The sequence below is a fragment of the Eurypyga helias genome, unplaced genomic scaffold, assembly GCF_000690775.1.
Source record: "Eurypyga helias isolate BGI_N326 unplaced genomic scaffold, ASM69077v1 scaffold6456, whole genome shotgun sequence".
NCBI lineage: Eukaryota > Metazoa > Chordata > Aves > Eurypygiformes > Eurypygidae > Eurypyga > Eurypyga helias.
The window spans coordinates 50,233-75,044 of record NW_010258449.1 but is presented as its reverse complement, the minus strand read 5'-3'; the positions used below and the strand labels follow the sequence as shown (position 1 = coordinate 75,044).

The 24,812-nt window shown below is 41.0% G+C and overlaps 2 protein-coding genes across 2 annotated transcripts in view; one reads left to right on the top strand and one right to left on the bottom strand.

Annotated features, from left to right (window-relative positions):
• Positions 1-3,628: 3,628 nt before the first annotated feature.
• TTLL2 (tubulin tyrosine ligase-like family, member 2) lies at positions 3,629-5,880 on the top strand. The gene is made up of 3 exons (XM_010154330.1): positions 3,629-5,283; positions 5,598-5,673; positions 5,809-5,880. The coding sequence occupies exons 1-3, from the start codon at positions 3,629-3,631 to the stop codon at positions 5,878-5,880; spliced, it is 1,803 nt and encodes a 600-aa protein (XP_010152632.1).
• A 3,056-nt stretch (positions 5,881-8,936) lies between these two features.
• The window catches only part of LOC104511634 (centromere protein J-like), a 35,698-nt gene continuing 19,822 nt past the window's right edge, over positions 8,937-24,812 (bottom strand). The window contains exons 9-15 of the mRNA XM_010154329.1: positions 15,865-15,979; positions 15,319-15,425; positions 13,961-14,059; positions 11,180-11,320; positions 10,376-10,460; positions 9,893-10,013; positions 8,937-9,126 (exon numbers count right to left, since the gene is read on the bottom strand). Coding sequence (XP_010152631.1) covers positions 8,937-9,126; positions 9,893-10,013; positions 10,376-10,460; positions 11,180-11,320; positions 13,961-14,059; positions 15,319-15,425; positions 15,865-15,979 — 858 coding nt within the window. The remainder of the gene's footprint in view (positions 9,127-9,892; positions 10,014-10,375; positions 10,461-11,179; positions 11,321-13,960; positions 14,060-15,318; positions 15,426-15,864; positions 15,980-24,812) is intronic.

Sequence of the window (24,812 nt, the reverse complement as noted above, 5' to 3'; positions counted from 1 at the left end):
AGCCCGGGTGGTGTAACAGGCTGAAGCCGTCACCTCAAGGAATAGTGAAAATGGTTATTTCTGAAACGAAATCCCAAGGGGGGCAGCTGGCAGACCCATGTTACAATCTGTGACCCTGAGGGCTGAAAGACCATAGGAGAGACCACTGGTCGATCTGCCGAGATTCATTACACACACATTCCCCGTTAACTCGGCAAACACGCTCTTTCAATGCCTAACGATTAAAGAGCATATTTCCTCCCACAGCTGTGAAACCCAGCAGCTGGAAGCAGCCATGGCCAGCACGAAGCCCGAGCTCATGTGAGCGCTTCCCCGGGGACGCCGGCGCGGGATCCGCCGGCGTGGTGTTGGCACAACCGCGTGGACGCGGAGCCGTGAGGTCACGGATGACGGCGTACTGCTCTCCCCAGGGGGAAGGTTTCCACTGCTGGGTGCCGGTCAGCAACTGCAGCAGGTAGGTGTTGAACTCGCCTGTGGTCAGGGCCAGCTGTAGCCGTTCTTGTGCTGTGGAAGAATGTTGGCAGACACGCTGGTGGGTTTCCAGGTTACTAAGGCGTGGGCTGAGCACCGAGCCTTCGGGGAATGCAGGCTAGTGAAGAGATGGGCGTTCATCTGGGCACCCATTTATATAGTCAGGTGAGTGAAATTCGTGTTCCTTCCTTTAAACCAATGCCTAAATCTAGAGTTACCATTTCATAATTGCACTTCAGGAGCTTCTGCTTATATGTGATGCGACTTCCTTAAAAGTGGGTGGGTGTTCTTTGTTAGTTGAAATGTTTTTTAATTTGCACTTAATTACATGGGAATTTGAAGCTGACTTTTTGTTATATCTAGGCTTGGTGGGCCAATTTCCTGTAAACTGGTCCCTTAATGCCAGAGCCTTGAAAGATGCTCCATTAATACAAACTGACAAACTACCAAAGAAGGCTTCATTGTTCAGACATTACTAACACCTTAGTTTATAATTACCTAGCAGAGACCATTATGGCACAGTTTACCATGTACTGGATTCATTGCAACAGTGCCTTTCACTGAAATACTGCTAGTAGCAATGTTGAGCAGCACAGAAAAGACAAAGCTAACTGCAGTCTGTAAGTTTGACTCATCCAAATGCTTAGCATCCCTGCTTTAAATTACATCATTTTTTCTCTTAATTTAATAGTATTTGCCCAAGAATTTGAACCAGTTACTATAAATCTTGTTTAATTTTGTATAGTTTGGGGTTTTTTTTAAATTTAATTTTATTTGTAGCATGTAACACCATGCTGTTTAATAAGCAGACAGGAAAAAGAACTCCCAGGAAATAAAGTGGAAGCAAAAACAGCAGATATCTGGGACCACCGTGTTAGGTTTGTATGCAAGCTCAGCAGCAAGCCCCCAACTTCCTGGGGTCTGAAAACATGCACTGACTGCAAGAGACACAGGAAGACTACTTTGTGGTATTTTATGTACATCCTGTTACATCACGACCACACTTCAGTACCTACTTACCATGTTTCTCTCCTGTTCCCTATAAACTCCTCTCTGAAGGAGAATTCAGCTTCTGTCTGTACAGGGGGGGAATCTCTGATCTCTAAGGGGAGTCAGAGGAATAATACTAATCTGGTTTAGATCTTGCTTCCTTCTAACACTATCTTAAACCTGAGATGGAAGGGTACTGCAAGTCTGACTGTTAAACATCACTAAATATATTCATATACCTATTACTATTGGAATATAGAATTATGCATTACTTTGGAGTATAGAATGTCATCATGTACAGAAGTTCAAATTTTGGCCACAATCTCAGCTCATTAATGAGTCCTAAAGTCCCTTTCCAACATGAGCCTTTTTTCTCACATCCTGGACTAAAGCTTGCTTCAAAGCCTTTAATTTTTAGTCAATGATTCCCTGACTACAGGATATAAGATGGTCCAGGGCTATTTTTAACCTACACACTACAGTCTTATGATAAAGTAGCCATATACTCCTAACACCACTGCCCTGCTTCCCAGCCTCCCTGAAATACCTCCTGGACCCTTTTCCAAAACACTCTTCCCATCAAGCCCGCATTGAGACTCTCCTGGTTTTCCACTCTGCATTGTACTTGTTACAGACTCCACGACACTGCTTGTGGACGAGCTCTGTGACTGCTTTGTGCCTACCCCTCAGAGTCTGTCAGCAGCAGCAGAGTGCATTGGGCAGCTAAGTCATAGGTGCATCATATGAAAGAGTCACCAAATATCAGAGTGGGGAGAGTTTTTCATCCTTCAATCATTTTTGAGTTGTTTTTCACACTGAAATAAAAAATGAGAATCTTAAACTGTTTTGTGACTTGCTGGTAAAGCATTTCATTTCACATTTGGGCTTCTAGTTTTAAAATTAAATTATCACTTAAAAAAAAGTATTTTTTAACATGTCTTTTAAAAAATGAAAATAAGATATTCTGACAATTTCCAAATGAGAAAATTCAAATCAAATAAAAAAGCTGGCAAAGGATTACTTTTGTTCTCTGGAAAGAAGTTTCCATGTCAACAAATTTTAATTTTTCCACAGGAAAAAGCATTCCTGGCCAACTCAGCTGCACATTGGATTGAGTACTTCCAGGTGTGACACGCTCCCTTTGTTTCTGTAGTTGGAAGGCAGAGGCTACTCATCTTGGAGTCTAAAACTCAACCTGAAAGGAAAGAGCAAGGATGTCACTCTGGTAATAGGATGTGAAGGAGTCTTGCCTAACCTATGCCCCACATACTTTGCTTGCTTCTTTCTGAGAGGAGGTGGAGGTCGGTGTGTTAATGCTGTGCCAGAATGGTCCTCAGCACAAACCCTCTTCTCTCGTCCAAGGCACTCTCATAGAATCACAAAATGGTTTGGGTTGGAAGGGACCTTAAAGATCATCTAGTTCCAACCCCCCTGCCATGGGCAGGGACACCTTCCACTAGACCAGGTTGCTCAAAGCCTCATCTAGCCGGGCCTTGAACCCTTCCAGGGATCGGGCATCCACAGCTTCTCTGGGCAACCTGTTCCAGTGCCTCACCCCCCTCTCCGGGAAGAACTTCTCCCTGAGATCTAATCTAAACCTCCCCGCTTTCAATTTAAACCCATTACCCCTTGTCCTGTCACTCCAGGCCCTTGTAAACAGTCCCCCCCAGCTTCCTTGTAGGCCCCTTCAGGTACTGCAAGGCTGTAATAAGGTCTCCCTGGAGCCTTCTCTTCTCCAGGCTGAACAAGCCCAACTCTCTCAGCCTGTCCCCATAGCAGAGGTGCTCCAGCCCTCTGAGCATCTTCGTGGCCTCCTCTGGACTCGCTCCAACCGGTCCATATCCTTCTTATATTGGGGGCCCCAGAGCTGGATGCAGTACTGCAGGTGGAGTCTCATGAGAGCAGAGTAGAGGTGGAGAATCCCCTCCCTCGACCTGCTGGTCACACTTCTGATACAGCCCAGGATATGTTTGGCTTTCTGGGCTGCCAGCACACAAATTTCTATGGTTCATAGACCATAGAAACTCACAAGGACAATATGCTTTGAGAATACGTTGAGAGTGACAGGCATTAAGAATACATCAAGGGTGATGACTGCTAGCACAATCTGTGGCATTAATTTCATTTTTTCCTTCCTGGTGATGCAGGGTTTTTTTAAGCTAATAAGATGGAAATCATGGCAGATGACTATGATACAGGAGATACCTTGAGACCTTTGGTGTTCCGTCTCCATGAGAATGTCCCTTCAATAGTCCGTGAGGTTTTACTGGAACGTGGCTGGACTGAATTTGACAGAAAGGAACAAGATGATGCAGACTGGAACCTCTACTGGCGAAACTCACCTTTCCGTATGACAGACTACCACAGCATTAAACCATGGCAGAGGCTCAACCACTACCCAGAAGCTGTGCGGATCACCAGAAAAGACTATTTGGCAAGGCATCTGAAACGTATGAAGGGAGCATATGGATCAGCTCTGTATGAATTTAGTCCAGTGGCATTCATCATGCCCAATGATTATGCCAAATTTATAGCAGAATACAGCAATGAGAGACAGTCAGTAGGCAGAAGACCTAGCTACTGGATTTGCAAGCCTGCGGATCTTTCCCGTGGAAGGGGTATACTCATTTTCCAGGACATTAAAGACTTAGTATATGACTGTACAGTCATTGTGCAGAAGTACATTAGCAACCCCTTGCTCATTTCAGGGTATAAACTGGATCTGCGCCTCTATGTGTGTGTCACCAGTTTTTACCCCCTCACCATTTACACTTACGAAGAAGGACTGGTGAGGTTTGCCACTGAAAAGTTTGACCTTGGTTCTCTGGACAATGTCTATGCCCACCTAACAAACACCAGCATCAACAAATACGGAGCTTCATATAAAAAATATAAAGAAGGGATTGGCTGTGGCTGCAAATGGACATTCAGCAAATTTCGTTCTTACCTTCGAATATTTGGGGTTGATGACATGCTTCTCTGGCAGAAGATCAAGAACATAGTGATTCTCACCCTGCTTGCTGTAACCCCCTTACCAGTGGCTTCCAATTGCTTTGAGCTCTTTGGCTTTGACATCCTAATTGATGACAAATTCAAGCCGTGGCTTTTAGAAGTCAACTACAATCCAGCCTTGTGTTTAGACTGTTCCACAGATGACACTGTGAAAAGAAAACTCCTTCACGATATTGTTGAACTGCTGAACTTCAAACAGATTGACACTTTAAGGCAAAACCAAGTGGCTGGGACAAAGGCTGGCAGAAGGCAGGTGCCCTGGAGCGCAGCTGGTGGGAGCACCACTGAGGAGACTCCTGGTTTACTTGCTTGCCGAAAAGAGGCTAAATGTACTTCTTCTGTACAACCTGCCCTGCAGGCTGCAAGAGGATCAGTCCGTAAGGTGGCTACCTTGACCAAGAAAACTGCCAGAGCACATCCAAGGAAAACACTGACTTCCCAGCTGCGGGAAAAGATGAACATGATGAAAATACACTCCCAAGCAAAAGCTGAAGCTAAAAATAAACAACTCTCAGGAGCTGGGCATTCTCCAGACAAGTCAGCCCAACTCAGCCACTGGTTACCTACACCTGACCTCTGCAGCTACGAGTTAACCATGCACCCCTATTTCCTCTCTGATAAAGACCAGAGGCCTATCCCCCGGGTAGGAGATTTTGTCCTTATTTTTCCCTTCAATGAAGCTGCGCTTCAAGCTTCCAGGGATGGGATAGATGTGAAGAGCATCATAAAGGAAATAAATAAATTAGTGAGTAAACAGTTACCATCCAAAGAGCAGAACACAAAGAAAAGGGTAAGCTACTTAACATCTGTGTAACTTCGTGATGCTAGCTTATATAGACATATCATAAATGGCAACTTTAGCTTAAAGAAGGTGGATGTGTGCTGAAATTGTATTAGAAAGAGTTATCTCAAACCATACACAGTTTTAAAATTGCAATTTAGCAATTACCATGAAAGATTATTTTTTAAAATTAAAGTACTAATTTTTTTTTAAATAATTCTTTCAATATTAAAGTGATCTCAGAATAAAAAGAGAATTACATTTCTCAAAAAGACTTTCAGAAATACCATCTTTGTTTATTATTTTTCTCAGTGGTCTTTGCTTCTTTTCTCTCCTAACAAAGGGGGCTTTATGACTTGAAAAACTGGTCGCTTTACACTAGGGAGCATTCAACATGCACACAGTTTATCAAGGTGCAGGTAATATGAGTGACACAAAACTGTCATGTTTTTGAAGAATCCACTTTTTGAAGAATCCCAACATTCATTTCCAGAAATTAATTTTGCGCTGTATGAAACAATGGTATGAAATAGCTTTCATTTTATGACCAGTAGGATTCTGTAGAAATTCTCTGGAAAGTAATTTATAAACACTGTTCTGGTGTTTTGTTTCAGATAAGCTCTTAATAAAGAAATAATTAGGCTTTCCAAGGTAACAGAGAAATTTGTTACCAGAGGGCAGAATCTAAATTGAAATTATCACGGTCAGAAGATTTGATCAAACCTCTCTCGCGCAGACTCTGCATCAGCCACCTGATGGGTACAGTGGTTAGGCAGTTTTATTATGTCTGCAATAAAATTCTGGTGATCAGTTGTGCGTGGAATAAGGCTAACACTGACCTGAATCATTTGAGATGATGGTCAAAATACTGCCCTCCCCTTGTACATCTTTGCTGCCCCCCAGCTGACTGAACGGAAGTAACTGTTCAGAAGTCACAGTGTGTTCTAAATCTCAATAAAAATTGAGGCCAAATCTTGGCTGTAGCGTGCTTCTGCTAATGCCAGAAAACCTGTGGAAAGGTAAGAAGTGGGGTTTCCCAACAGTGTTCGATCTCCCTGAAGGATTCATAAAAATTTGTCCCCTTATAATCCCTCTAGAACAAAGAACATAGTGAAGTAGGTGTGCACATTACTACAGTTTAAGTACATATGCAGTCACACTTAGTTTGGATTATTTGTGTTCCTACGACAACGAACTACAGCTGGTGGAGCCATTACTGCTGCTGGTTAACTAATGCAAGTGGAAGAGGTAGGGTGTGAGAGTCGGCCTGTGAAAAATGACGTCGTATGTGTTGTAATGGGTCTGTCAAGGACGCCCAGTTGTAACATACCTGACAGAGATTGTCATTTATGTAGGTGTTTTTCTGTCTCCACCTTTTCAAACCAGATTTTTGCCCCTTATTTCAATAATCCCTTTGCTATTATACTAGAAAACATCATCTGAAAAACAGGTCTTGGTAAAAACAACGGCCAGATGTGGGTTGGCAAAAGTACTGTGAAATCCTCGGTCGTCTCACCTTTTGATTTCACCAGTGGAAGCTTTGTCGATGGTTTGCCAGAAAGCAGCAACATGACCAAATTTATGTCCCATTACAACCTCCGTGTAAGCAGGTGTAAACCAGGTGAATGCGTGCATCAGCCAGATGAATGCATACGTCAGCAAGGTGTTTGCACACATGCATGGCTGCACGTGTTGTTTTAGAGAGCAGAGACTTTCAGAGCAGGCAGATGCTGACTTGCACACATCCCCTTTGTGTTACACCTGTGCAGGACCATAGTCCAAATTATTCCATATTCAAAATGCTTTCTGTGAGAGTCAACAGTGCTTAATGAAGCAAGGACGGGGCAACATACAAACACAATTGTTCCTTATTTAATTTAAAATTAGAAGGGATTATATACACAGGTTATTGAATGGCAAGTGGCAATTTAAGGCTAAAAGTGGCAAACAAAGCCTGCTTTCTGTATTACTATAGAAACAAGAGAATATCAGCATATTAACTGGAGAACAGAGGGCTTTTGTTCACAGGAATTTCTGGGAATAAAAACAGTGGTAGTCCAGAAAACATTAGTATCACATCTAGTTTCCCACACAAACTGAAAACATGAATTACATTCACTTTTTTTCATGATGCTTAATAGAGAAAAAAAGTCAACATAGATGTGTTTTAGTAAGCATCAGGAAGCACTGGACCGAAATTCTTAGTGAAACACATGGAAAAGAATGATATCTTGGATGCTTTTAAATTAGAAGTTCCTTTTATAAAACATAAAATATATTAAATATTTCAGTTGTGAAAAGCACAGGTTTATAAATTTTTTCCTTTGTTATACAGGAGTAAAGGAAAAACAGTGTAATTTTATTATCACACCAGTCGACATCAAACTACATGTATGTTCACAGCATCATAAATAAATTCATAAACGGAAGCACGTGTATGACCAGTATCAGCAACACTTCTTGCTCTATTCAATCTATTTCTTCTGAAGATGCTCTGTAATTTGAATGGTGATTTGTCGATAGTCTGGCCCACTGGAAACTGAAGAGAAGAAAGAGTGATTCCATGACCTTGCAGTTATTTTGCAATTAGGTGTGAGAAAAGGCTAAAGCAGCATGCTACGAAAGTATTGTTTGTTGCTACAGGAATTTGAAGGGCATAAGGAGATAATTGGTCTTTTCAGTCAATGGGCAGGTAATGAGCTGAGCTCTACAGGGGAAATGCTTCGGTGCTTTGGAAAATTCAAGACAGATGATGGACAGGCAGTCTATGGGGAAGGCGGTTGAAAGCAGCATCTGATAAATGATTAATCCCCCTAGGTATCAAGTGCTGTGCAAAGAGACTTAAAGCTGGAGAGATTCACTGGCCAGAAATATTTTTGCACTACTAGAAGAATAAAGGCAGTAGTGGGAGAGGTTAATTCAAAAACAAAGCAACACAGAGTAGGTGTGGGAATAGGCTGCTGGAGGAAGAAGAAAGGGTTGTTTCATCCAGAATAATGACCAAGATGGAATAAACATTACATTTTTTCTTCAGATGGAGGAGACAGAGTCCTTAGATTATGATACATAATTACTGAATAATTTAGGTTGCAAGGGACATCCAGAGCTGTGACTGTTCACTCAACTCCTGCTCGGGTTTTGGTCTAATGTACAGCTCACAATAAGGCCTGATACGTGCTGGGTTCTCCTGCTCCAAAGAGCCCAACCAAACTGAAAACATTAATCACTTCCACATTTTTTGTGCTGGTTAACTGAGGAAGGAAAAAACATGGATTTGTTTTCATCAGCATAAGGTAGCGCTGAACTAAAATTCAAAAAGCTTTGTAGATTTGAGTTTTTATGCTATGTTCCTTAATTGTAGTCAGTTTTATAACTAACTAGCAGAAAGTCAAGGGAAAGTGTGATCAGTATCATGAAACAAACACTGATGAGAAGTACTATGGGCATTTATTTTACTGTTATGTACACAAAGAGGGCATGACTGCATCTCCTGCAAGTCTCACTCAAGAGACATTTCATTCAGGTATGGTTAATCCAAATTAAGCACCAGTTACCGAGCCAAAGTAAATTTCAGCCTTACAGGTCATCCATTCATTTTCACAAGGCTTAAGTCTTCTGAACAGTTCTGCCAAAAAAATGGGTTGAGCTACTTACGTACACGGCAGCCCTTTGAGGGGAGGAATCATTTCTTATCTAGGATGATATTACCCTCCTCATCTTTGATTCGGACTCGTCCGGTGGAGTACTTGGTTTCCTGTCTGCCGTTGCAGTACACAGTTCTCACAGTGCCATCTGGGTACTCCCGCCGCTTGAACTGCACAGTGTGAATCTCCTTTTGGCCGTTACTGAATACCACTACTTTATCTCCATTCCTGAAAGAAAGAGCAATGAATGAAGTGATGAGAAGGCACTGACTGTTACTAACCTGTCTCACTGAGCTGCCTCATGTGACACAATGCCAGCAGAAATAATGTCAAGTAGAAATTTTCTTAGATAGGTTATAATTCACCTCGGAATTTACATGGGATGGCGTTAGAGATCTGATCTCACAGTAAGATTTCAGTACAAAGGTACTTCAGTACATAGTATAATACCTAGTGGATGGTGAGATCTGCATTTTACATCACTTCTTCATGCAGGGATCTGAAGGCATTTTGCAAGCAGGAAATCTCTTTTATGACAGGATCCTCCCTAAGCCCAGAAGAGGCATGTGTAAGAATGTCCTATTGTTGTTTTTCCTCATTTTATTTGGAGGAATAGGGAGATAATATGTGAAACGCCTTGCCCAAGAGCAGAAATGAAGTCAAAAAGCTAGAAATAATGCTCAGGAGTCCTCACCCAGAGGCCTTTAGCATCCACATTGTTAACACAGACAAGTGGTGATCTCCCAGCAACTCTGTCCCGTATAAAGTTACATGGAACTGAATGAGGAATATTTCAGTCACTTTGCTAGTGATAAACGATCCCCTGTTATCCAAGGTGGAAGTGAATAATTTTCAGTGCCTCATTGTAGCAATCCCCTTGTTATCTTACAAATCCTTTCTCCTTTCATCTGGAAATTTCCCAGCCATGCAGAATCCAACCACAGTTTTAGATGTCCATCCAATGCCTGGATCCTGATGTTAACACAAGACTTACTTTTCTACTTTTACTACTGTACCATCTGGGAAAAAAGTTTCCTTGAATCCGTCGCTATAGAGGCATTTCACTGTGTGATCTGGGAACACAATTTCTTGTGTGCCATCAGGATAATGTTTTTCTGTGGAAAAGAAGATGTTAACAGTCTATGCATTATTCTTTCATGTTGCTTTACACAGAGTTAGATCAGATCTTTTGGGGACATTGTAGTGAGGATGAAAATGATATCCAGCATACTGCTAAATAAATTAAAGGATCGAATAATCAGATAATCAAAATTAGAAGAGATGAATTTACATCCCATCATTATCTTTGCTTTGTAGGACGAAACTGAGCAGTAAAGTAATGGAACATATTGGAAGTAAAATGCAACGTCTGCAAAATGAGGGGGAAATACCCAATTTGCTGCTGTTAGAATCAGACAACACTTTCCTAATAGAAACCTTCCATACATATAGTTCACATTTATGAGCTCTTGAATACCTATCTGATTATTAGGGAACTGCAGCACCTCCAGGCCATCTGGATAAGCAGTGTGGGTTGTCTGTGCATCTGCATAATAATAAATCTGAAAGGAGATTGAAGTGTTTGCAGCATGTTCACAATATTTGCATAAGCAGATTCAACCATAACAATGCACTTAAAAATAAGCCATCTTAAAAAAGTCATTTTGAGGTCATTTTCTGTATATGCCACCCATAAAAGTAGCTATGTTCACACTGCTGTTCCTTCCTTTCATTCATCCCCCTCCTCATGGCTGTGTCTAGATGATGCTACTTTCATCTCTGTAGCATACAATGGAAGACTGCACTCATGAAAGTCATCTTCCCACCTCTTTGCTTTGGCTCCCATCCATGCACTACTCATTTAAAGTAGTCGCACTGCTGCCAAGGCCTCACTTCTTACCACTCTAGCTCACATTATTATTAACTATTTGTATTTACATAATGCCAAGAGGGTAGACCCCCCTGTGCTACCTACCCTACAAATGTATAAAAACTGGTCCTTGCTTCAGATGGCTGCCCCTGCCCTTTTGCCTTCTTTCAGCCTCCTTTAATCTGCTTAACCAACTACCCATTTTTTCCTTCTTTGACTGCTACTTTCATCTCTTTCCACTTTTGTCCTTGTAGATGAAGCTGTTTCACCACACAGCATTATTAAACCAAAACCCTTCCTCATCAACTTCTCTCAGAACTGATAGATCAAGAAAAATGATAGGACCTTGTTGGAAAAATCACTTAATCATTTTATTTTCATTAAAGCAAAAAAAAAAAAAATGTTACACACCACTCTCTGATCTGGCATGATCTTCTTTACATCTCCATTGAAAAAGCTAATCGTTGTCATACTTTTATCAGCACTGATCTCTTTTTTAGTACCATTGCGGAAAGTGATGATTCGACGTCCATCAGTAAGCAGTGCTTCTACCTTCAAACACATAGAGGATCTAATGTAAATGAAGTCAAAGGAAATCAGTAACCTTGCACTGCCTTCCAATTCAGCTGGAACTTGAAATCAGTCGCGCTATGCCTTTGTATTTCAAAAGCTATCTCTGCAGCACAGATGAATTGTTTTTGCCTCATTTGTGTGAAAAACAGACAAAAAGTAATTTTCTTTTAACAAAATTAACTTACTTCTAGCACTCAGCCCAAGTTCCCACCCCACCACCTTGTTTTTCTGTTAAGCAAGGTAAGGCTGTTGTGGTTTAACCTCGGCTAGCAATAAAGTACAATGTAGCTGCTAGCTCCAGTGGAGGAGGAGAATCAGAGGAAAAGAGAAGGAAGCTCATGAATTGAGATAAGAACAATTTAATAACTGACTATAGATGAATACTGTAGTGATGCTAATAATATTAACAATACTACTAATGATAAGTAATTAAAATAATAGAAAATAAAAATATTATACAATTGCTCACCACTCACCAGCTAATACACAGCCAGGTCCTGAATAGCGAGAGTCAGAGCCAGAGAGCCCAGGGAGAAATCACAGCAGAGGCTGAGCAAACCCCACAAGCAGTGGCATAACCAAGAAAGCCAACTGACTCACCAACTCACTAATGAACAACCAAGCTAGCCAGCTAACAAACAAGAGGATGGCAGCAGAGTCTGAGTGACCCCCACAGGTGGGAGCACAACCAGGAAAACCAAGCATCCCACCAACTCACTAATGAAAGAGCAAGCTAGCAAGCTAACAAACAAGCGAGCTAACAAGCGAGCAAGCAAAGGAGCTATGGCCCCCTGGCCCACTCCGCGCTTATGTACTGAGTATGACATGCTATGGAATTAAATACTCCTTCAGTTAGTTTGGGCAGCTGTCTGAACTGTGTGTGTCCCCCCCACTGCTTGTAATGAGAAAGTTGGGAACACTGGTGCAGTATCAAAAGATGAAAAAGACCCTGAATTAGTGCAAATACTCCTTAGCAACAACTGAAAAAAATACCGTATCAGTACTATTTTCGGGGAACAAAGGGGTGGGGGGGTAAATAAATACACTTGGGGGAAGAGCAATGCAGTATTTCCCCAAACAGGCATTGTAATGATAACTGAGGGCAAGATTTTAGTTTTTAGAAATTATTGTATTTAGACATTTCTAACTGGTAATAGAATGATGTCCTTACACCTTCTTATGAGAAAAGGCATTGCTACAAGAAGTCTACATAGTTTAAGTGAGAGTTAATATCCCTTTCTGAAGGCACCATTCCCGATTTTGACCTCTCTAGTTGCACAAGGAAGTCCAGCACACCACTCGATTTTATGAATGAAATCCAGTGGTCAGAGTGAACTTTCTTCAGTTATTTTTCTTTTGAGGATCAAAACCAGATATTGTATTTGCTACTTCTACAAGAGTGCATTGTGACTGGTAGAAGTTTTGGCAGAGCTCATCTCAGCATAAGCTACAAAAGAATTGGCATCTCAAACCAGCATTCCCTGAGCAACTGGTATATTGCAAAAGCCATTTCTGTGACTGCTCACGGTTTCAATAATCAACACCTGTATTGGCAAGGTGATAAGAGAAGCTGAGAACTGAACAGACACAGAAACTGAGTTACTGTCTTCACTTAATCTACCCATAAAACTTATCCAGAACTGACAACTCAATCAATAATAAGGGAAAGTTTTAACAGGGTAAGTCTGCTTGGAGCAGTGTAATTGAGATATCAAGGGCTGAATTAAGATCTGGCCTAGATGTGCAGCGACAGCGTTGGAAAGTGCTCGTCTATCAGCAGTGAAACCAGCACCAGCTCACTTGTTCACCTTGCTGCCAACCTTTTCCAACAACCAGATCTCCAATGCATAGGCTCATTTACAGAATCAGCCTTTCAAGATCTTTCCTGAGGTGTTCCGCAGGAAAGATGACATGGCCGCTCAGGAACTAATTACCCATTTTTATGGCAAGGACTGTAGGGACACAATAGGAAGTCAGCAGAAATCACCTGCTCATTGGACAGGTACTTCCAGGAAAAGGATGAAACCAGCTGCGGAGGGGGTCTCAGGACCAGGGGCAGCTGGAAACAGTCTCTAGATGCAGCTGAGGAATCGCTGGGGATTTTGACAGGTGACTTGAGCAAACTGGGCAGGCTGCATTGATCCCAACTCCACTGATGCTACTCCAGGCGTAGCCAGCTGTGTGTAATGAAAGATTTCTCCCACAAATGGGGTCCAGCTGGTGCAGCTAACTGCCATGAGATTCGTTTCCAAGAAAAGGAGGGCCTTTAATCTTGTGCTGTGAAACCCCACCACTAGCACACTTCCATTTCTAATGGTAAGTATATAATTCCTCCAGCTCACAAATGAGGTAGCTGAGAAACAAAAGGACTTGGTGAAAGTCACAGAGCAAACCTGTGTGGGAGGTAAGCAAATAATTTGGTTACTTGATTTCCAGCCCATCAGCTATACATATTTCCTACCAGTTATGATGTGATCTTTACACTTCAGCTCTCCTCTAGGGAACAGACATTTAATTGGAGACATAACTGTCTATGGATACTTGAAGCAGTGATTCTCATCTATACTACAGTTCTATTGGCAAGCTCTTCAAGTATTTTTGCAACATATTTTATCTTACCTTTCCATCACGATACTCTATTTTTTCCTGCACCTCTTCCTCGCTTTTTCTTCTTTCTTGATGTAACGTTGACCTTCTAGATAATATTGATTTTGGAGGCTGCATTATGAAAACATCACAATTAGTGTTATAGAAACAGAAATGTTTTTAAAATATTTTAATTAGTTTTACTCAACCGTGCAAAACCTGTATTTACTTTCAAACACACAGAGGAAAGCTGCCCTTCTTATTGGTATTACCCTGCATTTGTAATGAGTTTGGATCTTTTAGTCATAATTAGAATTGTTGCACATTAACTCCAGTTAACTTCAGTTTGCAAAGCAAAAGGCAGCATAGAGAAAGTCCAAAAATGAGGTGACGAGTGCATCCTGGCAAAGCTACACTATTGGAAATGGAGAAGATAGGCACAAGAACAAAGAACAGAACTATCTCTGAATATCAGGCTACTGATTTGCAAAGAAAGGTACCTGTATTAGGTAGTTCCACTCTTCCAAAACAAATTGCATGGTTCTTAGCTGTAGGTAATGCTAACTATGTAACTACGGGCTATTCAGGATGTTCAACATCTAATTTACCGTTACAATGAGTCCTCTTTGCACTGTCTGGCAGCATAAGGGAGCATTAAATTAATTGACATCTGGCACACAGCATCCAGAACAGTCACTAACTGATGTTAATTACTGTTTGAAGATGTGGTGTATTTTGAATTGTGGGATCCAAAGGAACAGGGAATACTTCTCCCCACAGGGCAATGATATCCTGCAGTAAAGAGCTGTAAACACAGTGCTTGAAGTTGCCAGGTCCATCCCTAAAGCTCCATGTCCACCGTGTAGCATAGGAAATGGGAATGGAAGTTTTTCTTTTTCTTGGTGTTTTTTATTTCGTTTCACAAATGCAAGACAGACAGTTGATAATATAAGAGGCAGAATGATAAGTTGCTCAAACCTTTGCTTCAGCATCCAGAAAAGCAGGAGAACTGTTTGTAGATACTTTGTTGTCATATGCAGTTATGCCACTTTTTGTGGTCACAAAAGCCACTTTATTCTGAAGTTGTAACAATTTTTCTTTCTTTTTAAGATTAAGATCCTCTTCTTCCTGAGCCAAAATTAAAATGTTAACTAGCAACATAAATCTAGTAATTTCCAACAGTTGTGCAGGAATATCTCAATAAAGAAATCTACTATATTATTTGAAAGCCATTGCAATGTTGTTTTAGAGAGTGTACTTACCATGAGTAAAGACAAAAAAATAAAGCCAGGAGAGTATTGTTCCCAGCTGAATCCAAGTTAGTATGCTGTATATAAAAACTAAGATCACAGACTCGCTGTATTATTTTATAGAGTTACATGGTGAAATACCTCTGTTTTTTCGTGGTTACTGTGGAGTGCAAAGCTGCAACCATCGTTACCGTGGTTATGTGAGAGGGGCATGTCTTCTGAGCTGTCTGAAATGGGCAAAGACCTGCCTATAAGAAAAAAACATAGTAAAAGGAGTCAATGAAAGCATATGAAAATTGTTGACTCACATGTTTCCATGCCTATCTCAGGAGGTTTATAAAAAAAGCTAGTGCTCAGATTCTTGCAACACATTGCTTCTTATACTGATAATGTTTGCTAACAGCTTGTGCATCCTTCCAAATGTGCTTTGTCCTGGACCAAAGTGAAGTACAGACCACAACCATTCTCCCATCTTCTGGGCTTCCAGGACAACAAACTCAGTGAGTAAGCAGGTAATAGCACAACCTCTTCTCTCTCACTTATAAAATACAAATTTCATAATTCTTCTGGGAATCATAGGACAGTTCTGGTGACAACATATTGCCTGTGAGCGAAGACCTGGGGACCAGTGTTTCCAAGTCATTTGCAAACTACTCTAAGCAGGCAGAAAGTTCCCACAAATCTTACCCTTTACGTAGGAAGCTGAGTTAGGCTCCTTAAAACCACCACTCAGATGCGAGACAGGTCCAGGTGATTTCCTATTGTCTGTTCTTCTCCCAGTAGGAGAGGGTTGATGTACAACCTGAAGCAGAATGGAGAGGGCCTGATATACAGTCATGTTTCTCTATAACATGGGAGCTATCAGTGACATGGCCAGAGTGTGCTTCCACTTCCTTCCTGCGCGCTGAGATGGTACAGGTGTCTAACCTAGTTTCACACTGTTGTGGAGAAAGAGATGTGAGTGGAAGAGCTGGAAAAAGCCTCAGGCAGGGCCACCCCCAACCCCACCCCATCCTTTCTCTTGGGAGCTGCATTTCAGCGGCTCTTGGTCCCTGTTGGGTTACACTGCAGTCATGCCTGTGCCTGCCCATGCACCTCATTGATCTAAATCCCAACCCTAACCCATGGGCTGACTTCCTGTTGTGACCCCAGCCCTGTCTCATCATTATGGTCTTCGATGACTGGGGTTCTGGCTTGACCCTGACTTCCATCCCCAGCCTGCCCTCCTCCCTGGCAGGGGCTATGGGATAGGCCCTGCACTCCCAGACTCCATGGGGAGCCCCTGATGCTCCCAGCCCATGGCCCCAGGGAGCCGCTGGCCCATGCAATGACCCAATGCTCAGTCTGTGTGGTCACCTCTGAACTTTTTCTAGGGGCAAGGAGGGCAGGTTTCAAAGCATTCAGCCATGTTCTGGTCTGCAGGTGCCCAAGAAGCTCAATGTATGAAGAGTCTCTTAAGATAATTTCTGGAAAAGAAAACAGGGTGAGAAGACCAAGCAGCAGCTATGTGAAGATCAGGATCCCAGTCCAGCTTCTGAATAGTTCTGTAAAAAGAAAATAAAAGCAGTCTAAATAGACATTGCTACTGACATACTTTTTCTGGTTCAAGAGGTGTCAGTCTTCCTTGGTGAGGTGTCCTCCTGCCAGTTGGTGTTGTGCTTCTGCCAAGGGAGAAGTTCAGTGGTTTCTTTTCTTGATGTTCCTTTGTCACCAATCTGAAAGGATCAGCCCTTTGCACAGAGCTTTTTGTTGCCTAAAAAGTTTTAATACATTTCTATTTAGTTGATATAACATCTCCAAATAGCATTAAAAATCCTTCTATAACAGGTGCATCATTAAGTGTTTAAAACTTTTTAGGAAAAGGTTTATGTGTGTATGTGGGCATACACACAAAGACTTACACACATATTTGATACATAGTTATCTATTTGGGGTCTTATTTTACTTTCCATATTTCTCTCTACTTGGACAAAGATATAGGTCAAGGGTAACCCAGGGCACAGTGTGAGGCCAACAGCTGCCCTCAGGCTCTCATCCCTCAGTTCCAGCCACCCTGCCAACAGCAGGAAAGATACTACTTTCTGAGATACCACAACTGAGCTGACATCAGTAAAATATATTGCGTGACAATTAATTTTTACTTGCCAGATGTCCACTGTTTTTACATTTTGCCTTCATATCTCTCCATCAAGGCTAACACAAGCCTTGTAAGACCTTAAGACAGATGTGAGGCCCAGAAGGGAAATGAGATGTGAACAGTTACAAACAAACTGTAGCAGATACTTGGATGGAAAGGTCACAATTAGTCAAAAGGATTTCCCAAATTTTTCTTGGAGACCTTAGATCAGAGCACAGAGGAAACGTACAATATTCCTGCATGACCACCATGAGATAACATGGAGTTTACACAGTGACTGCCAGGGGCTGATAGCTATAAAGAAAACATCAGGTTGGTATGACTGAGGCTGCACACTTGCCTAGTCAAAACTTTGAAGGTACTGAACCTAACTAGACATGCCTGACAGTATGAGATAAAGGCATATTCTCACTGCCCACATTGCTGAAATCATCCCAGAAATGGCAAGGGAAGATATCTATGTCTGTCAGAACTGATAACAGAAGAATCTCTAATGCATTGAGCCAGTGAATGACTACGAGTGAGCATATGGTGGTCATAAACAAAAAAACAACATTCAAAAAACCCATGGAAATAGAACCAGGTGCTCTAATTTTGAAATGCTTTGTACACTGGAGAGTGGCGGCTTGGGAAGCTGAGCATAAGCAGTCTGTGGAAAGAATATATTTCCTATCAGTTTCATTTGCCCAAGTCCATGAGAGATTGCTCAAGGGACATGGGAAGACTGCACATGTCATTCTCCGACGGCAGTCACTGGCCATTTTTTGACAGCTGTCAAATTTTCTCCATTTCATCAATGAAATTTAGGGAATCTGTTGTTGAGGATAGTGATCTCTTATTTAGATTAGTAAATGACATTACAATTTAATGGATGTGCTTAGACAAAGGGAACTGAAAAGAAATCCTATAGCAACACCAGAAAATTGCATAATTTTAAAAGGCTGAATCTTTTCCTACAAGCATAAAATGGTTCTGAGCAGAAGATAGGTAACTGATTAGCTCTTTCAGACAAGGATGCTAAGAAGTGCAGAAATTAAGAGAATTAATTTTTAAAGGAATATGATTTCTATTTTAAATTTGGAGATGTTTTTGCCGGAAGGTCCTGTGAATATGCTTGAGTCCTCCAAATATAATCATGATTTCAAATACAAGTGAGTAGGCAAACTGTCAAAATATGCCTGGGATTTCAGCCTGAGACAAGTACTGTAGTACTAAAGACATTTAAAACTACTTTTGATGAAGATATATTGTCTCAAATTGCAGACTGATATAAGTGAAGAGATTCTAAGACATCATTTTATCACTAAAGATCTCAAGACTGAAATTACCAAGTGATTTAAGACAACTTGGAAAGCCATTGGTGCAGTTTCATAGCAGCTCAAGCCAATCTCAGCACAGATTGCTGGAGCGCCCCTCCTCTTCCTCATTTTTCCATCCCCTCCTTTACGTGGCACCAACAACACAGAGGAGGATTGACCTGGCTGAGGAAGTAGAATCAGGCAAAAAATGAACCGCTTTTTTCTGCATGTTAGTTTTGAGCCAGCTAGCTCACCATCATCAGAAAGTGCCAAGAGGGCCACAGCAGCTCAGATACTCATCAGCTTCAGCCAGACACTAACATGTGGCAACATTTTTTTTTGCTGTGGTGTTATAGGAAAAATGTTGCAATTCAAGCTTTTACAAAACTACCTACATAAGACTTGTAAAAGGAAAATAGTTTATGGCAAGAGTTTTAACACAGAGCTGCCTAGAAAGCTTAGTGTAGAAAAGGAAGACTCATAAGCTATGTAAAAGCTCCCTTTGAAAAGGATGTTCTGAAGTCAACATTTACTGATGCAATGCAATGGGTGATGCTGTAGCTAAGAGAAACCTGTAGAGGCCTTAAAAAAATGATGAGAAGGTCCACATGGTCATTTTTTTTTAAATTAAAGAGCTAACAAGCTCATGAAGTAGGATGTATTGGACTGCAAAAGTGAGGGAGCAAGATGAAACCAGAGATTAAAAAGAGGTGTTTCCATGAACATGGTGAGTTTTGTTCACGATGTGTCTAAAGAATTTGGTTGAGGGAGCCTCCATGCAGAAGTAAAGGTAGTTCAGTGTGCAACATACGCCATTGTAAAAGCTGCTGATTTCATTTTTTATGCATCACATAGATTAAATATTTTAAAATTATACACTAGCATACCTATTTTTAAAGCAATAATGTCAGAGGAATCAAGACAGGCTTTGTGAAGTACGTGTGGTCTCTGTTTTCATCCAGATGGATGTCATTCTAAGAGATTGTTCCATAGATCATGGCAATCACTGTAACCCAGGCAAAAACTGCAACTTAGCTCTATACTTTTTAAGAGACTCAAGTACTCAGTATTTGGGTTAATCACACAGATTCTTGATAAAGATTCTCTCAATTCCACCACTTTCATAAACAAAGTCATCAAATTATGTCAATAAACCTTTTTATTTTTCTTCATTGGAAACGTGGATTGCCAATAAATGCAGACCCTTTATACAAAGGTGTTGCAGAGTCAGAGGAAGAATGGCCTCCCAGCATGCACAAGGTAGATCAATTGTTTCCCATCTCCCCTGAAAACACGGTAAAAATTAATCAGCTGATTAGCTGGTGACAACAAAAGAGATGGATTTTAGTTATGAAGCAACAATTCATAACCAAAAGAACAAGTAGGCAGCAGAATAAGCCAGGTCCTTTTGAGTCTTTCTCATGGGAGCTAGTGAAGCACAGGTTAAATAACCATCAGTGACACTGATACTGCTCTTGGCAAAAGGAGGGACTAGGTGGCCTCTCAAGGTTCCTCCAGTCCTATGCTATGACACAGGCAGTGGAGAGCAGGAGCAGGTGTTGTCACTAGGGCTCACCTAGATCAGAGAAACTTTAAAAACATGATGTTCTCCTTGATCATCATGCTCAACAGTAATCCTTTAACTTTTCTAATGAGGCTTTTCCTCCCAGGTGTTAATACCTCCAGTTCTTTATGATTCTGATACAAGTCAAATTGTCCTGGAAAACTCTCGTTTGACAAATCTCATAAGTAAGCATCTCTTGTAACCTTCAAATATCACAGATTGTGTCATATAGAGTTTGTGTTCCCACTAGCAAATCAAAAAGCAAAGAATACTCATGGATAAAGCAATGAAAATTCAATTGCTGCAAAAGTCTACCTAAATATTCCCAGAACCATAGCTCTCATCTTCAGAGTTAGCGAGTGGTCAGGAAGAACATAGACAAGGAAACAACATGCTCAAAGGTCATCAAAATCCCTTGCAAGATTAGACAGCAAAATCCTTTGAATAAGATTGGAAGTAAGCACATTTGACTGTGGATGAAACTTTTCCAACAAAAACATTAGGAGTTGTTATCAGTATACCTTTCAGGAGTTCTAGATGATCTCTAGAGGTCCCTTCCAACCCTTACCACGCTGTGACTCTGCTCCAACCCTTACCACTCTGTGACTCTATGAGTTGTACTGAAAGGTATACATTTACATCCATTAAATTGTAATGTCACACCCAGTGCAAGTGAATGTGTCTTTTCTTATAGAAATTTCTAACATCTATCCATAGTTGCACGTCTGGCAGGAAACTGGCAACTTGTTCCTGCTAAATGCGTAATGTGATGTGTTCAAAAATCAGCTCGTTTGGAGAGAATACTTATTAATAAATATTAACCATTTTGGCTAATCTGTACATTATTCAAGCATATTCTGAAAAATGATCACAAATGATACGCGGTTCAATGGACATTTATTTTGTCTCACTAAAGCGCAGCTTGAAGTGGCCAATTCCTCACCAACCAGGTCATGCTACACTACAAAGAATAAGCATCATTAAAAGTGTTATAGACAACCAGAATATGCCCTTTTTCCTGAAAAGATGTAGAATATCTCTCAGATGTGGGGTTTTTTTTCATAAAATCACATATTCCAAAAATCTGTGTCTTTAACATCTATTGATCATTCTTCAGACTTGCTCCTAATTCTTATTGTACATATCTCTTACTATCTGACAGAAATAAGTCAGATGTTGTGTTGTTTTGCCTTCTTGATTACAGCTCGTGAAACTCATCAGCTGTAGCTAGGTTTAAGGTAAATTTATGGTCTACCAGCATATACATGTTCTAGAGCACAAGTCCTGTGAGGAGCGGCTGAGGGAGCTGGGGGTGTTTAGCCTGGAGAAGAGGAAGTTCAGGAGAGACCTTATAGCTCTCTACAACTGCCTGAAAGGAGGTTATAGGGAGGTGGGTGTTGGTTTCTTCTCCCAAGTGACAAGTGATAGGACAAGAAGAAATGGCATCAAGTTGCACCAGGGGAGGTTAAGATTGGATACTGGGAAAAAATTCTTCACCAAAAGGGGTGTCAGGCAATGGAACAGGCTGCCCAGGGAGGTGGTGGAGTCACCATCCCTGGAGGTATTTAAGAGATGCGTAGATGTGGTGCTTAGGGACATGGGTTAATGGTGGACTTGGCAGTGCTGTGTTAATTGTTGGACTTGATCTTAAAGGTCTTTTCCAACCTAAAACCACTATGATGCTATGATTCTATATCCCTGTGGCATGCATCTTTGCTTCTGTTGCTCGAGATCTACTCTAGGTGATCCTGCCCTGGCAAAGGGTTTGGATTAAATGATTTCTAGAGGTCCCTTCCAGCTCCTACCACTCTGTGAATTTTTGAGGTTATGCCATTCACTTTGATGTGTACCCATTCACTTTTATGCGTTACCATGCACAGTTTCTCAATTCTGGACAGAAACAGCATAAGAGTTTGTTTCATCTATACACAAAACTCGGAATTCTCCAGATTCACAGAATCTTTGAGGGAAAGCATCCACCTGCTAGCGAAAGAGCTCAAATACAAAGGAAACACAAATGAGTCACCATATTCAGATCTATCACCGTGACACAGATTATGGGCTTCTGTTTAATGTTCCGTTTACCTGAGCCTTCAATTCTAGATTCATATCATTGGCAGCCACTCTATTCACTGCAAGGCCTTCTTCTGCCATCAGATCAGATAAAAACATGTGTCACTGTCAAACATTTCAGAGTTCACTCAGGACATCTGGGCACTATGCCCACCAGTCTAGCTCACGCTTGTGTTGGATTCCAGTTGGATTGGATCCAATGCTGGCTGGATGGTGAAAGCTCAAATAACAGTGAGCCCAAAAGTCTGCTGTCCTCAACCTCCCCCTCCTCAGAACTGTTGCTGAAGCCACAATTTTTTTTGCGTATGGCTGTGTGCCACAGGAAGATAATAAGCTCAATGGGTCTTACGGAGTCTCTGTGTAGAATAAATTTTTCTGGTTTTAATGCATTTCAGAAGAGAGCTTGAAGAATTCAGATGAAACAAACTGTTTCATACCTTGAAAATTTCCAGGGTAAGCTACAAAAGATAGCTTTTTGACTTCATTAGCCACTTTAACTGCAGATAGTATATTGCACATTATTTGTCTGGCTAGTAATTCTGTCCACCACAGCACAGAGGAATGGAGACATCCCAGCTGTAGAAGGGACTGGGGAGATCCAACATCAGTATGGAACAAATAAAGATTTCCTGCAGCTAAACCTTATAAACCTTATGAGTTATAAACAACATATATTGCTTAGAAATATAGCCAGTCTTGAAGGTAGGCACATAATATCTGCGTCCTCTTGGAAGCTGTTATTTCACATATGACTAATTCCCTATTTAAGCATGTTCCACTTATAATTGTTCTTATCATTATCTCTTTTCATGTCTGGCATGCAGAATTCACTAAAGCCACAGTCCAGTGCCTTTCAAGACACACAGAGTCATGATCACTAGCATGGTATAGTTGCCTCCTCTCTCATCAGAGATGTTTTACGTTTGATTTCTGACCCTAAACAGGCAGGCAGACAGGGCAGTGTTTTGGCTACTCTGAGCTAAATTTTGCTTTAGCCAATGGAATTCCAGTAGGTAGTCGGAATTTCAGAGAGACTGTTCACTTGAACAAAGTACAGATTTCAGCTAAATGTCAGCAAAAGTAAGAAAGGGGACTTGTAATAATCAAGATGCTCATAATAAGAAGCAAGAAATATGAAGCCAAGAGAAAGAAAAGCACACCGAGATATTTAGGTATCTATATATTCTAAACAGTGAGATGTGTAAGAAACATATTAAGCTGGCTGTGGAGGAGCAGTCACAGAGATACCAGTGATAAACAAGCATCTCATTTGACATATGGAGTTAAGTTGTTCACAGCTTGTAGAAAGCTCAGTGATTTTCCCACTGACTCTATCAGGCAGGAGGCCACTAGTGTTCATTGACAGGTAGCACCTCAAATGGCAGAATGCTGGATTTACGGTCTGTGGAGGCAAAGTATGGCAGTTCTCTGTAAAACCAATCTCTGAAGTAGCAGGTACAATGAATTTAGAGCATACCTGAAAGCAGCAGGCAATTCAGTTAGGTCTAGACAAAGGCAACAAGTTTTGTCTCCTATTACTGCAAAACTTGAAGAAGAACTACAAGCTAAGTTATGCTGAATGACAGCACAAACCCACTGCAAGAAAACACGACCATGCTTATACGCTTTCATTTGCACAAATTTTGATTCCAAAGAACTTTTTCTTAAATAAATATTTGAAACTGTGGAAACGTGATAACTGGCAATAGGAATGCGTACTTTGCTGTCCACATCTCTAATGCAGTGCTTTTGCAGAGATGTCTTTGGCCCCACAAAAGAGAGGCTGTGGCTCTTGTGATTATCTCTCCATGATCTTTCTTCTTGTTTGGATGAAGATGCTGTCCCTCGCAGAATAGCTTCTGCAACCTAATGGAGAATTTGTGGTAAATATATAATTTCGAGTTCAAATCGCAGCTAGTAGAATCAAACAACCCTCAAAGCCATCTGGTTTTCTGTCATGATAAAAACTATCATATTTAAACACAATGAATGAAATTCCACTTCTTGTTCTGCTAAAGACTGAAACTCTCGTTCTGCTAGGGAGTTTCAGACCCTCGCACAACTAGATGTGGAAGTTCAGTGTCAGACACAACAATCTTTGTATATGACAACCTAGCAGCTTTATATACAGCCACCTAACATTACTCTCAGACAACAAACCCCTTCAGTGGCTTGAGCAGTAGTTCTACATCACCAAATGTACCAAACAGTAGAAATAATACAGAAATCTGGTCCACAACAGAAGTCTATTAGATTTTTCTTATCTGGCTTTTATTGATATTTTTATATTTTTTTCATTCTGTACAAGTGACACTAATCTTTTTTTCTGACCTTCACAATCTATAAAAGTATGAGTCTCATGAACAGGTAGGTTTGGTAAAATTAAAAATTAAGTGAAATGTAACTTGAAATGACATTTTCAATGAAACTTAATGGTGTTAGGTGAAAAATCTCATTAACAAGTACATTAAAATCAAATAAAAAGAGACCAAATCTTCCTTGGTACATAAAGCAAAGGACAGGTTAATAGGTGGTTCTAACATCTTTTAAAGAGACATTACTA

Bases quoted from the DNA above. Each gene is read 5' to 3' on its own strand.
- TTLL2 (XM_010154330.1), top strand. From the start codon at position 3,629: ATGGAAATCATGGCAGATGACTATGATACAGGAGATACCTTGAGACCT. The intron at 5,284-5,597 runs GTAACTTCGTGA...CTCCTAACAAAG, and splicing joins GTAAGCTACTTAACATCTGT to GGGGCTTTATGACTTGAAAA. The intron at 5,674-5,808 runs GTAATATGAGTG...TATGACCAGTAG, and splicing joins CACAGTTTATCAAGGTGCAG to GATTCTGTAGAAATTCTCTG.